This window comes from Cydia splendana, chromosome 24 (assembly GCF_910591565.1).
Source record: "Cydia splendana chromosome 24, ilCydSple1.2, whole genome shotgun sequence".
Lineage (NCBI taxonomy): Eukaryota > Metazoa > Arthropoda > Insecta > Lepidoptera > Tortricidae > Cydia > Cydia splendana.
The window spans coordinates 2,019,820-2,042,290 of NC_085983.1; the positions used below are offsets into that span (position 1 = coordinate 2,019,820).

The 22,471-nt window shown below is 39.2% G+C and overlaps 2 protein-coding genes across 3 annotated transcripts in view; one reads left to right on the forward strand and one right to left on the reverse strand.

Annotated features, from left to right (window-relative positions):
• LOC134802352 (zinc finger protein ZFP2-like) overlaps positions 1-22,471 on the reverse strand; it is a 52,509-nt gene that overhangs the window by 24,767 nt on the left and 5,271 nt on the right. Inside the window, exons 6-13 of one of the 2 annotated variants that reach the window (XM_063774972.1) lie at positions 21,653-21,791; positions 21,404-21,516; positions 14,681-14,774; positions 13,974-14,132; positions 13,372-13,473; positions 12,224-12,322; positions 10,174-10,334; positions 8,891-9,330 (exon numbers count right to left, since the gene is read on the reverse strand). In XM_063774972.1, coding sequence (XP_063631042.1) covers positions 10,185-10,334; positions 12,224-12,322; positions 13,372-13,473; positions 13,974-14,132; positions 14,681-14,774; positions 21,404-21,516; positions 21,653-21,791 — 856 coding nt within the window. In that variant the 3' untranslated portion in view covers positions 8,891-9,330; positions 10,174-10,184. Of the gene's footprint in view, positions 1-8,890; positions 9,331-10,173; positions 10,335-12,223; positions 12,323-13,371; positions 13,474-13,973; positions 14,133-14,680; positions 14,775-21,403; positions 21,517-21,652; positions 21,792-22,471 lie in introns of those variants that run through there. The other variant, XM_063774973.1, reaches the window with a different exon arrangement.
• On the forward strand, positions 1,003-4,198 carry LOC134802085 (zinc finger protein 239-like). Its single transcript, XM_063774678.1, has 4 exons — positions 1,003-1,009; positions 2,266-2,448; positions 2,779-3,702; positions 4,191-4,198. Exons 1-4 carry the CDS (start codon positions 1,003-1,005, stop codon positions 4,196-4,198), a joined length of 1,122 nt encoding a protein of 373 aa, XP_063630748.1.

Here is a 22,471-nt window from a genome sequence, read left to right on the forward strand (position 1 = left end):
TGTCTCATCTGTTTAGGCTCCCCGTTTTGTTCTTCTCCTAATTCTAACTCCTATTGACACATACCCGTGTATGCAATTTCACGTAACCAACTAATAAGAATTTTTATTTTGTAATCGCATTAGGTAAAGTAAATAAAAATACAAAGTGAAGTAATAAAATATAATAATCAACTGTACCAACTTTTCGACCACATAATAATCAGAATTTTATCTGTTAGTGGCAGTGGCAGCCCTGAGGTAGTGAAGATGCAATGCTTGCCCGCCTGTCGGGCACTTCGGCGTCGCGTGTAGGTTTATAGCTCTTGCCCGACTAGCGGGTATGCCGGCATCTGAGTAAAGTTTACGAGTGCCCGAGAGTCGGGTACGCGGTGTCGAATGTGTTAAGTCACGAAACTAGTTAATTTAGATACTAACTTAAATAGCTATTAGTTCGAGGTAGTACTTAACCAATTAGTTTAAGACATAATTTGCATGTAGCTAGCATAGTTAATATAGGTATTAAGGGGCTACCTGTGGTTTTTATCGATTTTTGACAAGTTTTGAATCGCGTCTCCTACATTTGCAGTACAGATTGATTTATAAGACAAACTGCTATCGGTTCTTCAATTTTTCATCTCCATTCTTGTCTACCGGATTTTGAGAAAAATTCATACTTATTTTTTTATGATTTTTGATTTGCGTAACTCGATTGCTGTGAAGGATCTTACATATATGAAATCTACATATTTGGGTCCGTCTTTGACGTCTCGGGTAAAGTGAAAACTAATTAACACAAAAGTTATGGCCAGAAAACCAGTTTTTTGCCCTAAAATTGTTCAACTTTGATGCCAAATATCTCGATGACAACGAACTTTGAAGTAAATATGGGATACTATATTACTTAAAGCCGTTGCTGTTAATATGATAAGTTACAAAAAACATTTGAAAATTAAGGGATTCAGATCGAAGATCATTGGCGTGGGGGAGCCCCTTAAGTGGAATGTAAGTAAACATTGCACTCCCATGCCGGGTAACTGTTGGGACAATGTTTTCGTATAAATGTCATCTTCTGTACATCGTTTGTCAATAAAGTGTTTCTATATAACACTTTAAACTCTCGCGTTTTGTACACATATTTAATTACACAAACGATGAACAATAAACATTAAACTTTAACGGGTAGCTGCAATTTCTTTGTCTACCCCGAACATTTTTATAAACTAATTTCGGGTAGTTTAGTGGTGTTTTATTAATATCTCCGTTGACATTTGTTGGGACGTCAGTCTTTCCGTGACCACAGCTGGTGCAACTCAGCTGAAACGTCGGAATTAAAGGTAAAAACAATGAAATTATATCGCGGTAGACCCGTTTGTGTAATTAAATAAAGTGTTTCTATTCTATACAAACGAATACGTACTGATAGAATTTTTTTATCAAAATGAAATATGTAAGAAAACGAGGGTTAAGGTGAATTGAGCGTCGATAAAAGAGTATATAACGGCAAAAAGCCATACCAATGTATGTAGAAAAGCTATCGGGTCCATTAAAATCACATACGTAAACTGGCCCACACTGGCGAAAAAATATCAATGTGAAGTATGTCAAAAGCAATTTAGAGACTCAAGTACTACTAACAAACGAATGTACCTGTCAAAAATAAAACAATGTATGATAATAAGTAAACATACATAATTGATAACATAGTAGCTAGTGTGATTGTATTGTGTAATAAAGTTGTATTTATTATTATTATTCTGTGAGTTTTATTTCAACTTCATACCTTTCTCTCCCTCGTAGTCAAAAATTTGCCTTTGAAACTATAATATTTATACTCACCGCAAAACTAAGTGGCGAGTCAGGGCATAAAGCCATCTCTTTCACCAGGCTGTATCTCATGAATCGTGATAGCTAGGCAGATGAAAATTTCACAGATGCTGTATTTCTGTTGTCGCTATAACAATACCTAAATACTAAAAACAAAATGATGACGATGATCCTTCCGGCCGATTTCGACCATGGCGACCAGTTCGAATCCTAGTTAAAAACAGAATATACGAGTAATAAATATTTAAGTCGGGCTCTCATACAACAAACGTGATTTTTTTGCCGTTTTTTTGCGTAATGGTACGGAACCCCTGCACGAGTCCGACTCGCACATGGCCGGTTTTTTTTAATGCTTTAGCAACGTTTTATTTCTGATGACTGTAGGAACCTCTTATCTCATTAGTACAAACCTAATACTTACAGTTTAATTATTAGTCTGATAAAAATAACTCTTTTTGTCAGGTCTTGTCAAAAAGGAAGTGAAAGAAGAGATGCAACGTGTGAAGGATGAGCCAGTGTACGACGACAGTGCCGAATCGAGCGAGGCTGCGCTGGACGAGCTGTACGCCGAGCACGTGGTCAAGGACGAGCTCGTGCTGGGGCCGGAGCGCCCGCACCGCCCCGACGTCGGCCTCGCGGTGCGCGGTAAGTTACTTGCTACAACTGGGTCAAGCCGAGATGGCAATCGTTTGCAGAAAACATTATCTTTTCCACATATCAGTTATTTACGTTTCGTTTCGTTTTTAACAAATGATTTTCACCTTGACTAGGCACAGTGATATGTTTTGATGTTGTCGTGCATTTAGGAGCAGAGATATTGAATTACTTACACCTAATTTCAGTTTGCGACTTACATTGCTCTAAGTCGATCCCGACTAGCTTCGGCTGTCGCCGAACTGCGGGCATTTGTGCCTTGGCAGTTGGCAGTACTAACTAATACGTTAACGTAAATTGTAATTGCAATACTTTTCACAGATGGGACACTCGTCACACTCGGTGACACAGGTAAGTGTCCGCTGGCTTTGGATCGCGGAGGAACACAGCTCGCGCGGGTCTCCACCGAGCGGCGCGAGCGCTGCGACGACGCCACATCACACCACGTGCTAAGCGAGACCACGACCACTGAACACAATTCACCACTGAGTGGTGTAAAGCAACATAAACTAATGCACAGTGGTGAAAAATCATATCCATGTGAAATATGTAAAAAAAAGTTTAGACGATTAGTTGAATTAAGCATTCATACACGAGTCCACACCGGCGAAAAACCATATCAGTGTGAAGTATGTCAAAAAAAGTTTACTCAATCGAGTCAAGTAAAAATACATAAACGATGCCACACTGGCGAAAAACCATATCAATGTGACGTGTGTGAAAAAAAGTTCACCCAATCGAGTCAATTAAAATTACATAAACGATCCCACACTGGTGAAAAACCATACCAATGTGATGTGTGTGAAAACAAGTTTACCCAATCGAGTGGATTAAAATTACATAAACGATTCCACACTGGCGAAAAACCATATCAATGTGAAGTGTGTGAAAAAAAGTTTGCCCAATCGAGCCAATTAAAATCACATAAACGATCCCATACCGGTGAAAAACCATATCAATGTGAAGCGTGTGAAAAAAAGTTTAACCAATGGAGTGGATTAAAATTACATAAACGATCCCACACTGGCGAAAAACCATATCAATGTGAAGTATGTCAAAAGCAATTCAGAGACCCTAGTGTTGCAAAGATTCATAAACTAATACACACTGGCGAAAAACCATTTCAATGTGAACTGTGTGAAAAAAGATTCACTCAATTGGGTACTTTTATATCACATAAACGATCCCACACAGGCGAAAAACCATACCAATGTGACCTATGTGAAAAAAGATTAACTCAATCGGGTACTTTAAAATTACATAAACTAGTACACACTGGTGAGAAACCATATCAGTGTGAAATGTGTGAAAAAAAATTCACTAGATTAGGTAATTTAAAAACACATGAACGAGTTCACATTGGCGAATAACTGTATCAGTGTGAAGAGTATAAATAACAATTCAGAGAGTTGAGTCAATACTCAACTCCTTAATGTTGTAAAATGCTCGCTGTATTAGCTTGTTTACAATTAAACAAGCTAATACAGCGAGCATTTTACAACATTAAGGAATATACAACACCTAGCTTTTAAGTCACGAAACTAATTATTTTAGAGAATAACTTAACTAGCTATTAGTTCTAGGTAGTACCTAACCAATTCACTAATTAGTTTAAAACATTTGCATGTTGCTAGCATAGTTGTGACGTTTAGGGTCACATGTAGGTAGAGATAGATAGGTTAGAAATGAAAGTTTAATTTAGAAAAGGTATTTAATATTATTTATAATTACAGGAAGTTAGCTAGGGTCGTGAGTCCGTAAAACTGAGCTGACACAGAGATAGAAATATAGAAACAAGTCCTTAAAAGGAGGCACTTTCCTGAGGCTCTACATCGCGGGCGTCGCAGTCGTAGATGGCTCTGCGGTACAGCGCCGAAGTCTCAGTTGGTCCAGAGTAGACCAGGATGGCTCCCCGCTGTGATTCTGGATCCTCAGCTCGGAACGGAAACCTTCCGGGATACAGAGCTTGCGCAATTGCGCATAGCGCAACCCGGGGTAGTGCAGGATAGAGGGTTTCAGGCAGGATGCAGGTAATTTCAACCCCAGACTTGATCCCTAGTATTATTGGTCATATTAGAATATGTACACAACAGTGACTGCTACATCCGGCCCACAAGGAAAGAAATACCAGGAAAGTTAACCTTTCAGCATTATTTTAGTGTTCACGGATGAAGCAGTCAGAAAAGAACAGATTAGTTAACAGCATAAAAGAATACAACGTAAAATTATTCCCATTGGAAACTTAAATTAAATATTCGCAACACTTACCCGATCCGGGGAAATGTACACAGCGTAATACTAATAGGGCACGATCTAAATAATATCAAGTTAGATAAATTATATTAATCTAGAGATTTTTAGTATCTTCTTTGCATAAAATTGTCGACGATGTCATTAATTTTCTTCAAGTGACAGAATTCTGAAAACTATTTGAAAATGTTTTCTAAATGTTTACAATCCGCCAGCACAAAACGCTTAGCGCAAACGAGGTTTAATAGCAAACCGTTACATACCCCCCTTTTTAGGTTAGGATTTTTGCTAGGAAAATCCGCTGCTAAGTCTCTATTTTACTTAACAGAAAAACAAGTTAACAATCAGGCTTCAATCACAAGATACCTCTTCATACATACAACACGCAGACAAACAAGCAACAAACACTACAGAAAAGTGTTTTTGCGTCCATACAGACTGAGTATTTTACTTATGCTAGTATAAAATACTCTCATATAACTATTAATAGATGTTAAATTCGTCTAACTCTAAACCTCAGTATCCAAGTTATTCACGCATACTATTCTTTATCATAAAACTTTGTAGAAGTTTTATATTCTAATATAATAGGCAAACAGCTCATTAACCGGTAGGGGTTAAAAGCAAATTAATTTTTTGAACTTTGTAGAAGTTCATTAACCGACAGGGGTTAATAAAAAATTAATTTGTACCTAATAATTAAAAAATTTAAAGAACATGATAGCGGTTTAGTTAGTAAGAGTTCCATGAGGGTAGTTTTAGAGAATTAGATTATAGACGTAGAGATAGCAGCAACGGAAGGAATTAATTTTAAGACTTATTATAGTTCGTGATTTTAAAATCTTTGACATGCCAGTCACCTAAATTATTACCCTGCATGTCTTCAAGTTCATAAACTAAATTAGATTTTTTAGTAACAACTTTACATGGCACATACTTTGGTGCTAGTTTCTTAGAAAATCTATTGCTTTTGTCACTCAGATAGAAAGTCTTTTTCCAGATAACATCACCAACTTTAAAGTCAAAATCTTTCCGGCGTAAGTTATAGTGTATACTATTTCTAGAATGAGCGTTAATTAAACAAGACTGCACTTTATCAAAAATTTTACGTAAATTGCCTAAATTTTCAGCATAATCATCCCTAGGTGTAAAAATTATGTCATCAATGCGCTCTGAGTTGACATAATGTAAGCCAGAAGTTACTAATTCCCGTCCATAGACTAAAAATGCAGGACTGTATTTAGTTACCACGTTAACTGATGTATTCATGGCAAATTGAATTTTAGGTAGGTGACAGTCCCATAATCTGTGATCATTTTCAATATATGATGACACAGCCGTCATCACAACTTTGTTATAACGTTCAACAGTATTTACTTGCGGCGTATATTTAGGTGTGAATCTGACATTAGGAACATCATAATCCCTAAACAGCTTCTTTAAAATATTACTAGTGAACTGCTTTCCATTGTCCATAAGAACCGTACTGGGTATACCATGAACAAGAAAAACCTTCTCCTCGAGTAACTTAGCTATTATCTCGGAGGTAGCACGACGAATAGGGAATAATAGACAATATTTCGAGAAACAGCAGGTAACTACAAATATAAAAGTGTTCTGATTTCTCGAAGGCGGTAGAGGACCAATTAGATCCATACTCAACATTTGAAATGGACGTGAGCAATCTTTAGGACGACCCATAAAGCCAAGAGTAGCATGTGTAGCATGTTTTTGAGAACAACACGTATCGCAATTTGAAACAAATTCAGACACATCACGATGCATGTCTGGCCAAAAGTAATTTAAAGATAGACGTTTGTGAGTTTTATAAATGCCAAAATGACCGGCAGTAGGTTCAGAGTGATTTTTATCAATAATCGCAGATCTGAACTCAAGAGGAATGACTTCTTTCCACTCAAACTCTCTAGTTAAAGGATTTAGACTCTTTTTGTACCTGAACAATTTACCATCGGCCACTCTGTAGTTTAGAACTGAGGTGGGAGTATTTTGACAACCAGTGTAAACGTTTAGGTACCATGGGTCATTTGTAGTGTAAAGCATAGCACTGTTCGTTGGAGTTTGATTAATAGCAGCAATAGGGACAGAGCGAGAAAGACTGTCAGGAACTACGTTTTCTGAGCCGCGACGATGCCTAATCTCGAAATTGAACGACGACATACGAACTCCCCAACGAGCTAAACGACCAGTGGGATTATTCAAATTTAAAAACCACTTAAGAGATGAATGATCGGTATATACAACGAACTTCTTACCGTTTTCTAAGTAACACCTCCAATGTTCAATAGCTGTGAGAACTGCGAGAGCCTCTCTCTCTCAGTAGCACTGTAGTTACGCTCCTTGCTAGAAAGAGACTTACTCATGTAAGCTATCACTTTCTCCTCATTATTGATGACCTGAGTCAGAACGGCACCAACTCCGTAATCACTCGCATCCGTGTGTACTTGGAAAGATTGAGAATAGTCAGGACACGATAACACGGGAGAAGACACTAAAGCTTCTTTTAACATGCGAAAGGCATTTTCAGCATCGGTAGACCATTTGAATGGAGGTGTGTTTTTAGCTTGAGAGGTTAATTTATTAAGAGGCGAAGCTATAGAGCTAAAATTTGGAATAAAACGACGATACCACGATGCAGTTCCAATGAATCGACGAACCTCTTTCCGATTGGTAGGCGTAGGATAGTTAATAATTGCCTCAACTTTTTCAGGATCTGGCTGAAGTCCATTACAGTCAACCACGTAACCTAAATATTTCAGTTTATTCCTAAAAAATTGGCATTTTTTATAGTTAATAGTTAGATTTGCCATTTTAAGCTTTTCTAGGACACGAACTAGTAAAGAGATATGTTGCTCAAAGGTTGGCGAAACTATGATTATGTCATCAATGTAAACAAAAACTTTATGTTCGAATTCTGGACCATAAAATAACATATCAACCAATCTTTGTTGAGTTGCCGGAGCGTTAGTAAGCCCAAAAGGCATAGAAATAAACTGGAAAGTTCCACGAGAAGGTATATAAAAGGCGGTTTTACAACGATCTTCTTCCTTAATAGCAATTTGCCAAAAGCTTTTTGATAAATCGAGGCTAGAAAGATATTTCGCGTCACGCAAATTGTCTATAATCTCCGAAATATAAGGAAGGCTGTAAGCGTCTTTAACAGTAACAGAGTTTAACTTACGACTATCTAAACAAAACCTCATTTCGCCGTTCTTTTTAGGCGTTAGCAAAACAGGAGACGACCAAGGACTTTCACAAGGTTCTACTACGTTTTCCTCTAGCATTTCGTCAAGTTGAGTAACAAGTATTTTCTGTTTCTCGGGAGACATTCTATAGTATCGCTGACGAATAGGAGCATCCCCTGTGTCTATACTATGTGTAATTAGAGAAGTCCGGCCTAAACCACGTTCCTCGTAAGAAATCTCACGGAACTGTGTAGTTATATGATCAGCCGTAACTTTTTGTTCATCAGAGAGATGATCATAATCACGTAAGTGAGTAGGTTGATCAATAGTTAGTGTTTCTAATGAGTCAACATCTTCAGATAAAATTACAGAGTCTAGATTTTTAGGAAATAAGTTAAAAACTCTCCAAAAATCCATGCCTAGTATTAAAGAATTCTGAATTTCAGGAACAACGTACAGTTTTAAGACATGAGATTGACCTAAGAACGTGACAAGCAAATTCATCATACCTATATTATTTAGCGCATGCCTACCAGCACCAAATAAATCCAGAGTTTCAGAACTATTTAGCACAAAACCAGCATCCAAGAAAACTTTATGATAGTTTTTACCTAAAATTGAATAGCCGCTACCAGTATCTAACAAAGCGTTAACAATATGTCCGTTGATTTGGACAGAAACATAAGGTCTACTATGAATATTTTCAGATTTAGTTTGAGAAGCGTGGATTGAAGTGACAGAATAGCAAGAAAAAAATTTCGAAATAAAGTTAAGCCCAGATTTCCAATCTGCATCATTAAAGTTTTTTCTAGATTTACTGTCGACTTCATGTGCACTGCAATCCACCAAACTTAGTTTTTTGGAACTTTAGGATTACAAGTTGTACATTCTGGGTAGCGAGTATCTTTTTTCCCACATTTAAAACAAATAGGAAAATGTGGTTGCTTACATTTTTTTAGAGAATGTGTATTAGAGCGACACCTCGGGCCCCACGTTGGGCGCCAATGTGACGTTTAGGGTCACATGTAGGTAGAGATAGATAGGTTAGAAATGAAAGTTTAATTTAGAAAAGGTATTTAATATTATTTATAATTACAGGAAGTTAGCTAGGGTCGTGAGTCCGTAAAACTGAGCTGACACAGAGATAGAAATATAGAAACAAGTCCTTAAAAGGAGGCACTTTCCTGAGGCTCTACATCGCGGGCGTCGCAGTCGTAGATGGCTCTGCGGTACAGCGCCGAAGTCTCAGTTGGTCCAGAGTAGACCAGGATGGCTCCCCGCTGTGATTCTGGATCCTCAGCTCGGAACGGAAACCTTCCGGGATACAGAGCTTGCGCAATTGCGCATAGCGCAACCCGGGGTAGTGCAGGATAGAGGGTTTCAGGCAGGATGCAGGTAATTTCAACCCCAGACTTGATCCCTAGTATTATTGGTCATATTAGAATATGTACACAACAGTGACTGCTACATCCGGCCCACAAGGAAAGAAATACCAGGAAAGTTAACCTTTCAGCATTATTTTAGTGTTCACGGATGAAGCAGTCAGAAAAGAACAGATTAGTTAACAGCATAAAAGAATACAACGTAAAATTATTCCCATTGGAAACTTAAATTAAATATTCGCAACACTTACCCGATCCGGGGAAATGTACACAGCGTAATACTAATAGGGCACGATCTAAATAATATCAAGTTAGATAAATTATATTAATCTAGAGATTTTTAGTATCTTCTTTGCATAAAATTGTCGACGATGTCATTAATTTTCTTCAAGTGACAGAATTCTGAAAACTATTTGAAAATCCGCCAGCACAAAACGCTTAGCGCAAACGAGGTTTAATAGCAAACCGTTACATAGTTGATATAGGTATTAACACATTCACTGCCAAGCTTCATGGAATGGGGCGCTTGGCACTGAAAGTGTTAAGTAGAATGTAAGTAAACATTGCACGCCCATGTTAGGTAACTGTTGGGACAATGTTCCTTTACCAACATGAAATATGTAAGAAAACGTTTGAGGGATTAGATTAATGGAGCGTTCATAAACGAGTACATACCGGCAAATAAACGAATTTTAAATGTTTGAATTAATTAAAATCACATAAACCGCGAGTTTTATTTCAATTTCATACCCTTCTCTCCCTCGTATTCAAAAATTTACCTTTGAAGCTATGATATTTATACTTCAAAGTCCAAATCATGTCGGTTAAGTTTGATCAACAATAACTACGGAGCGTAAACGATTAGCATGTTGGCTACGCACCCTGTATGTATCTATACTCCGCTGGCAGCGAGCCCGCGCCGGCGCCTCGGCGGTGGCTTGACCTTCATGTGCACGTACTTGATGTGTGTAGACAAAGAACCGGATTGGGTGAAGGTTTTGTTGCAGATTTGGCACTCGTAGGGTTTCTCACCCGTGTGTACCTACGAAAAACAAGAATTTATTAGGGTATGGCTGTGAAAATCAGAGATCAGCTTCACACGGACGGACTCATTTCTAGGTTTGAAATGAGTGCGCGTGCAAGTTAATGGAAAATTTAAATTGTTTCAAAATAATAAACGAGTGCGATTATGACCGTGACTGTTTCTTAAATGCAATTTATTTACTCCGATATCAAGCAAAGTTACTATCCGGTATCCGGCTGGTGGCTGCTGATGGTAAGGCCGGATACCGGATAGTAACCGAATATTCTGTGCATCTCTAATTAAGACCTTACCACTTTGTGTTTGTACACGGAGCTCTTGTCCAGGAATGTCTTGGGGCACTGCGTGCACTGGTACTTCTTTATCGAGCGGGACAGTTACACACGTGCATCCTGTCCCGCTCGCACGCCGGATGTCGTCACTCACCACTTTGTGTTTGTACACGGAGCTCTTGTCCAGGAATGTCTTGGGGCACTGCGTGCACTGGTACTTCTTTATAGAGCGGGACAGTTACACACGTGCATCCTGTCCCGCTCGCACGCCGCATGACGTCACTCACCACTTTGTGTGTGTACACGGAGCTCTTGTCCAGGAACGTCTTGGGGCACTGCGTGCACTGGTACTTCTTTATAGAGCGGGACAGTTACACACGTGCATCCTGTCCCGCTCGCACGCCGCATGATGTCACTCACCACTTTGTGTTTGTACACGGAGCTGTTGTCCAGGAACGTCTTGGGGCACTGCGTGCACTGGTACTTCTTTATAGAGCGGGACAGTTACACACGTGCATCCTGTTCCGCTCGCACGCCGCATGACGTCACTCACCACTTTCTGTTTGTACACGGAGCTCTTGTCCAGGAACGTCTTGGGGCACTGCGTGCACTGGTACTTCTTTATAGAGCGGGACAGTTACACACGTGCATCCTGTCCCGCTCGCACGCCGGATGTCGTCACTCACCACTTTGTGTTTGTACACGGAGCTCTTGTCCAGGAACGTCTTGGGGCACTGCGTGCACTGGTACTTCTTTATAGAGCGGGACAGTTACACACGTGCATCCTGTCCCGCTCGCACGCCGGATGTCGTCACTCACCACTTTGTGTTTGTACACGGAGCTCTTGTCCAGGAACGTCTTGGGGCACTGCGTGCACTGGTACTTCTTTATCGAGCGGGACAGTTACACACGTGCATCCTGTCCCGCTCGCACGCCGGATGTCGTCACTCACCACTTTGTGTTTGTACACGGAGCTCTTGTCCAGGAACGTCTTGGGGCACTGCGTGCACTGGTACTTCTTTATCGAGCGGGACAGTTACACACGTGCATCCTGTCCCGCTCGCACGCCGGATGTCGTCACTCACCACTTTGTGTTTGTACACGGAGCTCTTGTCCAGGAACGCCTTGGGGCACTGCGTGCACTGGTACTTCTTTATAGAGCGGGACAGTTACACACGTGCATCATGTCCCGCTCGCACGCCGGATGTCCTCACTCACCACTTTGTGTTTGTACACGGAGCTCTTGTCCAGGAACGTCTTGGGGCACTGCGTGCACTGGTACTTCTTTATCGAGCGGGACAGTTACACACGTGCATCCTGTCCCGCTCGCACGCCGGATGTCGTCACTCACCACTTTGTGTTTGTACACGGAGCTCTTGTCCAGGAACGTCTTGGGGCACTGCGTGCACTGGTACTTCTTTATCGAGCGGGACAGTTACACACGTGCATCCTGTCCCGCTCGCACGCCGGATGTCGTCACTCACCACTTTGTGTTTGTACACGGAGCTCTTGTCCAGGAACGCCTTGGGGCACTGCGTGCACTGGTACTTCTTTATAGAGCGGGACAGTTACACACGTGCATCATGTCCCGCTCGCACGCCGGATGTCCTCACTCACCACTTTGTGTTTGTACACGGAGCTCTTGTCCAGGAACGTCTTGGGGCACTGCGTGCACTGGTACTTCTTTATCCCCGCGTGCACCCGCTCCTTGTGGCCCTGGAATGGAACCGGTTAGTTAAATAAATAAATATTACCCTTAAATCAGTTTAAGCTTAAACTATACATACATACATATAATCACGCCTAGTTCCCGGAGAGAATAAGTAAATAAAAATAAATAAATTCTAAGCATTTCTAGTCCGGGAGGCAATAAGAAGTGTGCGTCTAGTCTAGTCGGGCGGGGTAAAAAGATGGCCGCCAGCTGTCTTTAAAAAAAAATATTCTCGTCCTGGTAGCTGCTAAGGCAAGTTTGGTATCAATTTCGTATAAACCGAAGACGTAGAATTCATTGCTGATACTATTTTTTTTTCAGTTTCATACTCATTTTACAAGAAAAACGTAAAAAGGTGAAAATTTTGGTTGGAGATTTTTGATCGACACTCCTCCATTCGGGCAAACTCGGCTCCGTTCGTCTCAGCATTACTCCGAGCAATTATTAGGGTTGACACAACTTGCCGTCCCTTTGCGTGCACGACCACAGATAATGACTTGAATTTTGACAACCCTAAATAGCCGAAAGGGATAATGCCATACATTAGAAAGGGATAGCATGATTCGTCCCTGAATCGCTGTCAAACTTCGGTTTTGTAGGAAGTATCCTTACTCTACGGTAGTACTATTATTTATTCTGTGGCAAAGATAATTTGAAATAGAGAGTTACTGTCATGGTAAATTATGTAGCTACATTACACTTACTGCCATCTTTCGACAGAGGATAAAACTATTAGAACGCCATTTGACTTCGATCATTATTCTTTCACTGATATGTGTTAACTTGTTAAATATTAATATTAACGCCATCTACTCGAGAGTAGGCTGAAGGTTATGGCGCCATCGCTCGAAAACATTGCACCATACCTTTGGCCTAGTGTCGAGTAGAAGGCGTTAATATTAATAATCATAAAGAATCAAAGTCAAATGGCGTTCTAACAGTGTTAATCTTCTGTCGAAAGATGGCAGTAAATTTACAGTGGCTACATAATTTACTTTGTCAATCCGCCTCTATACACTCTATTCTCTTTGTTTGTGGTAATGATTAATGTTACCTTAGCTTGTGCGGCCGTGAGGAAGCTCTTAGGGCACTGGGGACAGGGGAAGGGCCGCTCCCCCGTGTGACGCAGCTGGTGTGTTTTGAGGTTCGCGAAGCTCTGTAAAAACAAGACATTTAACCTTTTGAACGCCACAGACGGCAATTTACTTCAACTCAAAATCGTTACAACGACGCCAAAGACGGCATTTGACGTCGATCTTTTTTTGATGAATATATACTGAAAAACACCCCACTTTTAGGTTGGCATTATTTATTCACAAAACTACATTTTACCCCTGTGGCGTCAGTGGCACGGCAAATGGATGCGCCGTTTGGCGTTCAAAAGGTCAAGGGTCGCAGGTTCAAACCCCGGCTCGTACCAATGAGTTTTTCGCAACTTGTATACGAAATATCATTTGATATTTACCAGTCGCTTTTCTGTGAAGGAAATCATCGTGAGGAAACCGGACTAATCCCAATAAGGCCTAGTTTACCCTCTGGGTTGGAAGGCCAGATGGCAATCGCTTTCGTAAAAGCTAGTGCCTACGCCTGGTTTGTGTGTGGGACACGAGTAATGTACTAATATGTATGTCTTGTATGTATGTATGTATGTCTCACCGTGTACCCCTTGCCGCAAGTCTCGCACATGTATTCGTCTAGTTGCGCTCGTCTCGCCGCACTGTACTTGTAGATGAGCTTGTACCGCGGTTTGATCTTCAGGTGCACGCGGTCGATGTGCGTGCTGAGGGACGACTTGGTTGCGAACGGTTGGTTACACTGTAACAATATGGGAATAACTGTAAAAATTACTCGCAAAGGTCTTAGTTATGTCTATCACTACACCTTATAAAACAAAGTCCCGCGCCGCGTCTGTCAGTTTGTGTGTACATACAAAGAGACAGACGCGGCGGGGGACTTTGTTTTATACGGTGTAGTGATTATGCTATAATAAATTACAAATACATTAATTTAGCTAATGGTTTTTTAGGGTTCCGTACCCAAAGGGTAAAAACGGGACCCTATTACTAAGACTCCGCTGTCCGTCTGTCTGTCACCAGGCTGTATCTCATGAACCGTGATAGCTAGACAGTTGATTTTTCCACAGATGATGTACGTATTTCTGTTGCCACTAATTGCAGTAACAACAAATACTAAAAACAAGTTTAAGTGGGGCTCCCATACAACACGTGATTTTTTGTCCGTTTTTTACGTAATGGGACGGAACCCTTCGTGCACGAGTCCGACTCTCACTTGTCCGGTTTTTACTTTAGTATGTGACATCTATTTCAGTTCATAAATAAATTAACATTATAATGAGTACTCACGTCATCACACTTATAGCGCGTGTCGGCGTGGGCGGAGCCGTGCGCGGCGAGCCGGGCCTCGTCGGGAAACGTCTCCCCGCACACGGAGCATGCCCTGGACAATAGGGAGTAATACTGCAATGTTCTGCTGCCAGAGTGCAGCACTAGCTCCTCTAGTAAACCATAGAGTAACTTACACATACTGTGCCATAAACTGTTTTTTGACAAGTTTTCACAGACCATAAAATATGACATTGATGCATCAAGGCGGTTTGTTAACAAGGGCCTATCGGGAAACGCGAAAATCTACATTTAGTTATCTGCCTCTTTATCGCTCGAATATAAAATTATGCATTTCATATTTATTTATTTTTCATTTTCATTTATTCACCATAAAGTAATATGTGCATTACATGGTATGTCGTTACAGGCAATCGAATACTTAAATTAAGTACAATACATTACAATAAATATAAATTTATATAAAAGCAATTGTTCTCAATCAAAATAATTATAAAATTTCCCTTCAATAGCACATTATGCAAAGTTATTCATGTCAATATTACAGTTTAAATATTCGGTCACAGAGTAGAAGGCATGCTTCCTGAAATAATTAGATATTTTATTTTTAAAACTATGTATTGGCAGGTTAGTTATTTCCAATGGCAGTTTATTGAACATTTTGATCTTTAAGTAAACGCCCTGTTTTTGACATTTTATAAGCCGCACCTTTGGTAAAAGCAATTTAAGCTTGGATCGCGTGTTATAATTGTGTATATCAGATAATTTTAGAAGAGAGTCCGCTTGTTTGTGTATTTCTAGCAAGGAATTCTAGATAAATAACGAGATTACCGTCATTATGCCTAGTTTTCCAAAGAGAGGTTTGGCTGAGTCCCGTCGGCTGACAGTTGACACCGCACATGATCCTCATAGAACGCTTCTGTAGTACTAGTACTTTTTGAATATCCGATGCATTGCCCCATATAGTTATTGCGTAATTTAGTAAGGATTGAATATACGCATAGTAGACCATCTTTAAAGTTCCTGAATTTATTAGAGGTTTGAGTTTAAGTAACGCAAAATTTGCCGAAGAGAGTTTGCTACAAAGTTTCTGTATGTGATCTTTATGTGTTAATTTATTATCTATTATATATCCTAATAACTTATTGCAATCTTGATACTTAAGAGTAGATGGGTTTTTGTCTATTCGAGAATTTGTTCTATATTTAACATTTATGGTGTTGTCGGTATTCACTACTATCCCGTTTGCCTGGAACCAGTTCTGTAGGCTACGTTGGATTTGTATCAGCTCTTCCTCCATTAAGTTGACTTTAGCGTGCCTCACTCCCACGTGAGTGTCGTCAGCAAATAGAGTGACTTGTGCATAGTCTGGAATATTTGATGGTAGATCGTTTACGTATATCAGGAATAACACAGGGCCCAGAATCGAACCCTGTGGTATTCCGACATCATTGTTTTTAAATTCCGATTTGCTTGATCCAACCTGCACGATTTGACTACGTTCTTTCATGTACGATGACATTATATCTAAAGCTGTTCCATTAAAGCCGTAGTACGTGAGCTTCGTCAGAAGAATGTCGTGCCTAAGGCAATCGAACGCCTTAGATAAGTCACAAAATATGCTAGCACATTGTTGTGACGTATCCAAGGATTCAAGTATGAAGTCTAATACTCTTCTAATCGCAGCCCCGGTACTTTTGTTGGCTCGGAATCCATACTGGCAGTGCGTAAAAAGATCATTTTCTTCGAAGAATGTTACTATTCTCGACTTTAGTGCTGACTCTAGTACTTTTGAGAAGACAGGCAAAATACAAACCGGTCTATAATTGTTCGGATCTGAAGTATTTCCTTTCTTATATATCGGTACTACTCTGCCTATCTTCAATACATCTGGAAATACCCCTTCCCTAATGCAGCAGTTTATACTTTCCAAAAGAAGTTCCATAATGTTATCATTAAAACTAACAAGCTTAAGACATCTGGTGTCCATTTGTAATACATCTTTAGATTTCTTTATTTTTAGAGTGCGTACTGCGTATTATTGTCATTAGCTCTTTAGGTGTAACTGCATGAAATACGATTTTTTTAGGTGGTATTTGTTTATTGTTAAGGTATTCTATGCATGTTTCTGACGAGATCTCTAAATGTCCGCTTATCCTGTGGGCCACTGTCGTAAAGAATTTATTGAAGGTATTAGCCATTTCTTCATGGTTACTCGTGTATGTGTAATTTTCATGATTAAGAAGTTTATTTGGTATGCCCGTTGTCTTGTCTGATCCACATACAGCTTCTTCTTTTATGATTTTCCATGATTCTTTTATCTTATCAGCCGATTTTTGTATTCTTTCTGAATGGCTCAGCCTTTTGGCAGAAATCATAACTTTCTTAAGATGTTTCTTGTAGGCCTTAATCTTTTCTTTTCTCTCATCAGTCGGTGAGAGGTTTTGAAGCAGTTCTCTTTTATTTAGATAATCTCTCGAAACCTTTATCCCAGGCGTTATCCAAGATGTAGAATTGGACCTAACTTGTACTTTCTTCTCAGGAAACGCAATATTGTAATAGTGGTTGATTCCATTTATTAAAGTGGTTATTTTATTGTTAGCCCCGTTGGCTTCTAGGACTGCGTTTCTCAATTTAATGTCTTTATTGAAAAGGTAGTGAAAATAATTACAGCTATTATTATTAAATACTCGAGTATATATGATACTAGACGGGCCCGCAGCTCCGCTCGCGTAAATGAAATAAAGAGTTCGTCTTATGTTTAGTTAAATACCGACATTATTATGTATTCAACCCTGCCATGGTTTAAAACTGTGATAGGGATTTCTTATTTGTAGCCGTTATTTGGATAACTCAAATCGCAAATAAAACTGATGTGATTTGATAAAAGGCAAGATTGTATTTTTTCATCTACACGTATTTATTTAAAACTTGTTTCAAGATAAAATTATTATTTGTTCTTATAAGCCTAGTTGCAAAAACGTTCATTAGATTAATTTTCGCCTTAAGACGAACATGGACGACCACCGCCCTTAAATCGCCTTTTCATACAAACATAGGTAGTGTAGTCCTCTCGGTCTTGCGATAGCTCTCGCCAGTCGCCATGGCCGAGGTCGAACAGGTCTTGAGCAACTACGTCGTTTCAGCGGTACCTAGGACGTCCACTCGGGCGTCTCCCATTTTGTTGTCCCAAGTACCTGCGCTCTCTTCACGGCACGATCCTCTCCCATTCTCTCTAAGTGTCCGAGCCACCACTGAATTTAGCCGCTTTTGTCTCTCAATATTTCGCCACTATATCGGACCACATGCTTATTTCTATGGCAACAAAATTATATTACGATATTTGGCCGACTGCTGACTGTACATTTGCTTATTTTTATCAGGTCGCTCAATAACATCTGAACATGCACTTTAATCTACCTACATAACTTACTATCAACTTTGTATTTTTGGCCCATCTCAGCATTCTTAGCCCGTTCCCCGGACGAATGGCATTGTTTGCCGAAGCCGTGAAAGTCAATCTGAATAATATAACTCAAAAATAAATTTAAAACAACAAAATACAAATTGATAATAATAATATAGTAATTACTTTGATTGATAAGAATGATAAGTCATATATGACATAAATCACTCGTATGGGCCCCAAGTAACATTTTAGTCCTATAATTTTAGTTTTTATCGCTAAAAGCTTGTATAGACGTCGTATTAAGGTTTCAGAGGTGACCACCTGTCGTATAAAAGCGCTTGGCAACACCTTTTTGCTCTATAGGCTTATACAGCTAATATATTCTATAAGCAATTGATGTAAAGGTTTATTTCATCATTTTATAGAGCCGTTATAGGCGTGTACTATAACAGGTTCAAATATAACCACTATAGAGCAATATTACTGTATAATAGTATTTGGAATCACTTTCATGCAACTAATTTGCGCTATTAAGGTTCCCTGCCAAGCCGCTATAGTTTTGTGTTCTAACAGTGACAAAAACCCAGCTATACAACGATTTCAGGATATAGTGGCTTAAGAGATCACTGCTATAGTACATAATACTTTAGTAGTCATATGAACACTATTATAGAACTGTTTTGCTCTATAGTAGCGTTTTTGGGACTTATTTATAGCGTTAAAAAGCGCTTTAGTAGTTTTTAAATCCCTATTATATCTCATCGCTGTAAACGTCACAATGACTCTTTTATATCACAAAACTGTTGTATAGTGGTTTTGTTTTTTCTTTTAAAAGACAACAGCGTTATAGTTGAGTTTTTATGTCTTTTATAAACCGAGTTAGATACATAAAGGTAGAAAACGACTACTTGTAAATGATAAATTTGATCTGTAATGGCTACTTATATCTTGCTTATATAAGTTCAGGCCTAAGCCACATAATGTGGTTCCGTACAAAATATTTTTATATTTTAATGAATTGATAAAAAAGACCCCAGTGATATTAGTGACTGTAGGTGAGATTTATCATCAATGATTTAATACAAGTATAAAATCGTGACGTTTAGATATTTATCGACATCCATTATTAGCACATTCTTTTTACCAATCACACTGAAAAAGGAAACAACAGTAATGACTACATCTAAATTTTAAAAAAATCCTATATCTTTCTAAAGAGTTTGTAGGTGTAACTGGGTCACAGCAGAATTCTTTTGGAACCCTAATTTTAATCATGATGGCGGTGAATATTTCGTCGTAAGTTCTATAGTTAGCCTATAAAAGCGTCGGATTTACTTCTTGGCTGTATAGTAGTAACTATGGTGAATATCATAATATTTTATTAAATTATTTTATTAAAAACATAAATAAATCGAGGGGGCATTTAAAATTCCTCAATAAACTAATACTATTCTAACGGTAAAACTTCCGTCCCATATACTTTTTGCACTAAGGACCGAATTATTCGACATCTAAATGGCGCATATTAATATAAAGTCTTTACTTATCACCATTTTACTTAGTACCGTTTTTGTGAAGTAAACACACAACAAAACCACTCACAACAGTTGATGGAAAACTTGATAGCAAATTTCGTAGTAAAGGAACTATGAATTCTACAATAGTATAAAAAAGCACTATAATACAATTTCAAATACTACTATAGTATAAAACAAGCACTATAATGGAATCTCAAATGCCACTATAGTATAAATTAACACTATAATGGCGTTACTGACAACAAATTAGCACAAAAGTGATCATCACATCACTTTTATAGACCTAAAACGTCACGACTGACACTGCTACAGGTCTACTATATCACTGAATGGCACATAAGATGCGCCATTTCGGCTTTATACAATCTTCTTTGGTCTTTTATAGGACCTTAGGTGGTATTTGGGAAACGTTCTATCGACTACTATAGAACCACAAATTGTTACTTGGGGCTCTATAGACTAAGGTTGAGGTTGGCAGCACTTTTTATTTAACTTCGTGTAAAAAAACTCAGAAATACCTGTATACCAACATGACAAACATAATTTAGTTTACTTTAACTTACGGATTATTTGGTCTAATCTGTAGCACCGCCAAACGAAAGCAACCGAGAGTTGCCGAGAAATGGCCGATGAAGATTGTTATGAAAATTTCTTTTCCTTATTGTAAATTAAATACCCATCGGAAGCGATAGTTTTTATGGTCTAGTTCTATTCCCATATGTAGATAATTGATTTGAACAGGTTTTTCTTATCATACGTGCGTCGTATTCGAGAAACGTGTCAAAAACTTTTTTAGAAATTTGTAAGGCGCCATCTCGCTTCTTCCCTCATTTTTTATCCCGTTCTGGTTTTTCAATTTTATATATATGATTGCTTTTTGCTTGTTTAAACTGGGGACATGCAAGAGTGATAGAGAGGTTAGATAACGAAATTACGGTTTTCTTGTTTCACGGTAGACCCCCAGATTGTGACGGATAGTGCTACCACTACGGCGCGCTGGCGCCTCCTACGTAGTGTTTCGCGTAATATTCCCTATTACACTTCTGGATTTCAATACCACAGATTAAGTAATAGTATTTTTTTTAAAGCCTATAATATATAGTAGCCCACTGCTGGGCAAAGGCCCCCCCCCCCTAGACTTCCAATCTTCCCGATTAACTGCAGCTCATAGTATAGAAAAGAAATTTCGTCTCTTTCAGCTATTTAGGGTTGTCAAAATTCAAGTCATTATCTTATCTGTGGTCGTACACGGATAGGGACGGCAAGTTCTGTCCCTAATAATTGCTCGTAGCAATGCTGAGCCGAACGGAGCCGAGTTTGCCCGAAAGGAGGAGTGTCCCACTGTTAAGGTACGTTAGCTATGATACCTACGTTGAATTGTGTAAAAATATTTAACATAATGTCAATATTTTAAGGAGGGGACTACAATTGTATCAAAGAGAATTTTAAATAGAGAGTTACTGTCATGGTAAATTATATAGCTACAGTATATTTTCTGCCATCTTTCGACAGACGATTAAAACTGTTAGAACGCCATTTGACTTTGATCATTATTCTTTCACTGTCTGTGTGTCTGTCTGTTTCATTATTGTTTCATTATTGTCTGTGTTAACTTGTTAAATATTAATATTAACGCCATACTCGAGACTTAGGCTGAAGGTTATGGCGCCATCGCTCGAAAAGATTGCACCATACCTTTGGCCTATAATATGAGAAAAACTGCCCTCCACTATCCTCTTAAGTTTAAAATAAATAAATAAATAACAGTACACTAACTTGAGACTAGGATCGCAGGTGTTGTCGGGCGTAGTGTCGGTGTGTCTGGCGACGGCGTCCAAGCTCGCGAACTGGACCAAGCAGGTACTGCACTTCAACTCCGGCACTGCGGGCTGCGTAACAAAGTGAAAGTCTTTATTTTTCAATGTAGGCTTCTTCTTGATCCTCGCGTTGTCCCGGCATTTTGCGGCGGATGGCGGATGTGTGTGTGTGTGTACATGGCCGCCCATACCAGCCTGCAGGGGTTACCTTATTGTGTTTCCTCGTCTTGTGCTGCTGCAGCCCCAGGGCTCCGGTGAAGGTCTCCCCGCAGACGTCGCAGGCGCCCCCGGACGCGTTCTCGCCGGGGTGCTGGATGCGCATGTGTGTGTAACGGGTTGAAGATTTCCTGCAGATACAGTGTTTTTAACCAGTTTTAAATTAAGCATTGCATAGACAATATCACTACACCTTATGAAACAAAGTTCGCCGCGTCTGTCTGTTTGTGTGTATGTATGTTCGCGATAAACTCAAAAACTTTTAAACGGATTTTCATGCGGTTTTCACTTATCAATAGTGAGTCTTGATGATGGTTTAGGTGTATAATTTGTCAACCCGTGCGTAGCCGGGGCGGGTCGCTAGTTTCTTCGATAGTATTAATTTGTATTATTAACGATTAAGACAAGATACAAAATCACGTTCCTTCAATATTCCAACACTCTAAAGTATGCAATTTAAGTTTCCAACCCAACACATTGCTTAGTTTTTTACAATATCGACACTTGTCTGAAACTGCTTACCTGTCACACTTGTATTAAGAAACATTAAATAAAAAAAAATACATACCTAGACTGATAAGTTGATAACATAATTATTTCTCATGCTCTGAAAGAGGGTCATTGTTGTTCTAAATTTTACCTTTTAGAATCTAAAAGGTGTGCAGTAAATGATACGTTTCTGCACTAGAACATTTTAGGTTCCAAGTACGATTTTTTTTCTACGATAAGCAATTGAAATTTGGGTATAAATGGATTTGTTATACAATTTCCATTCTGATATTTGACTCCCCATTCCACAAATAACGACACT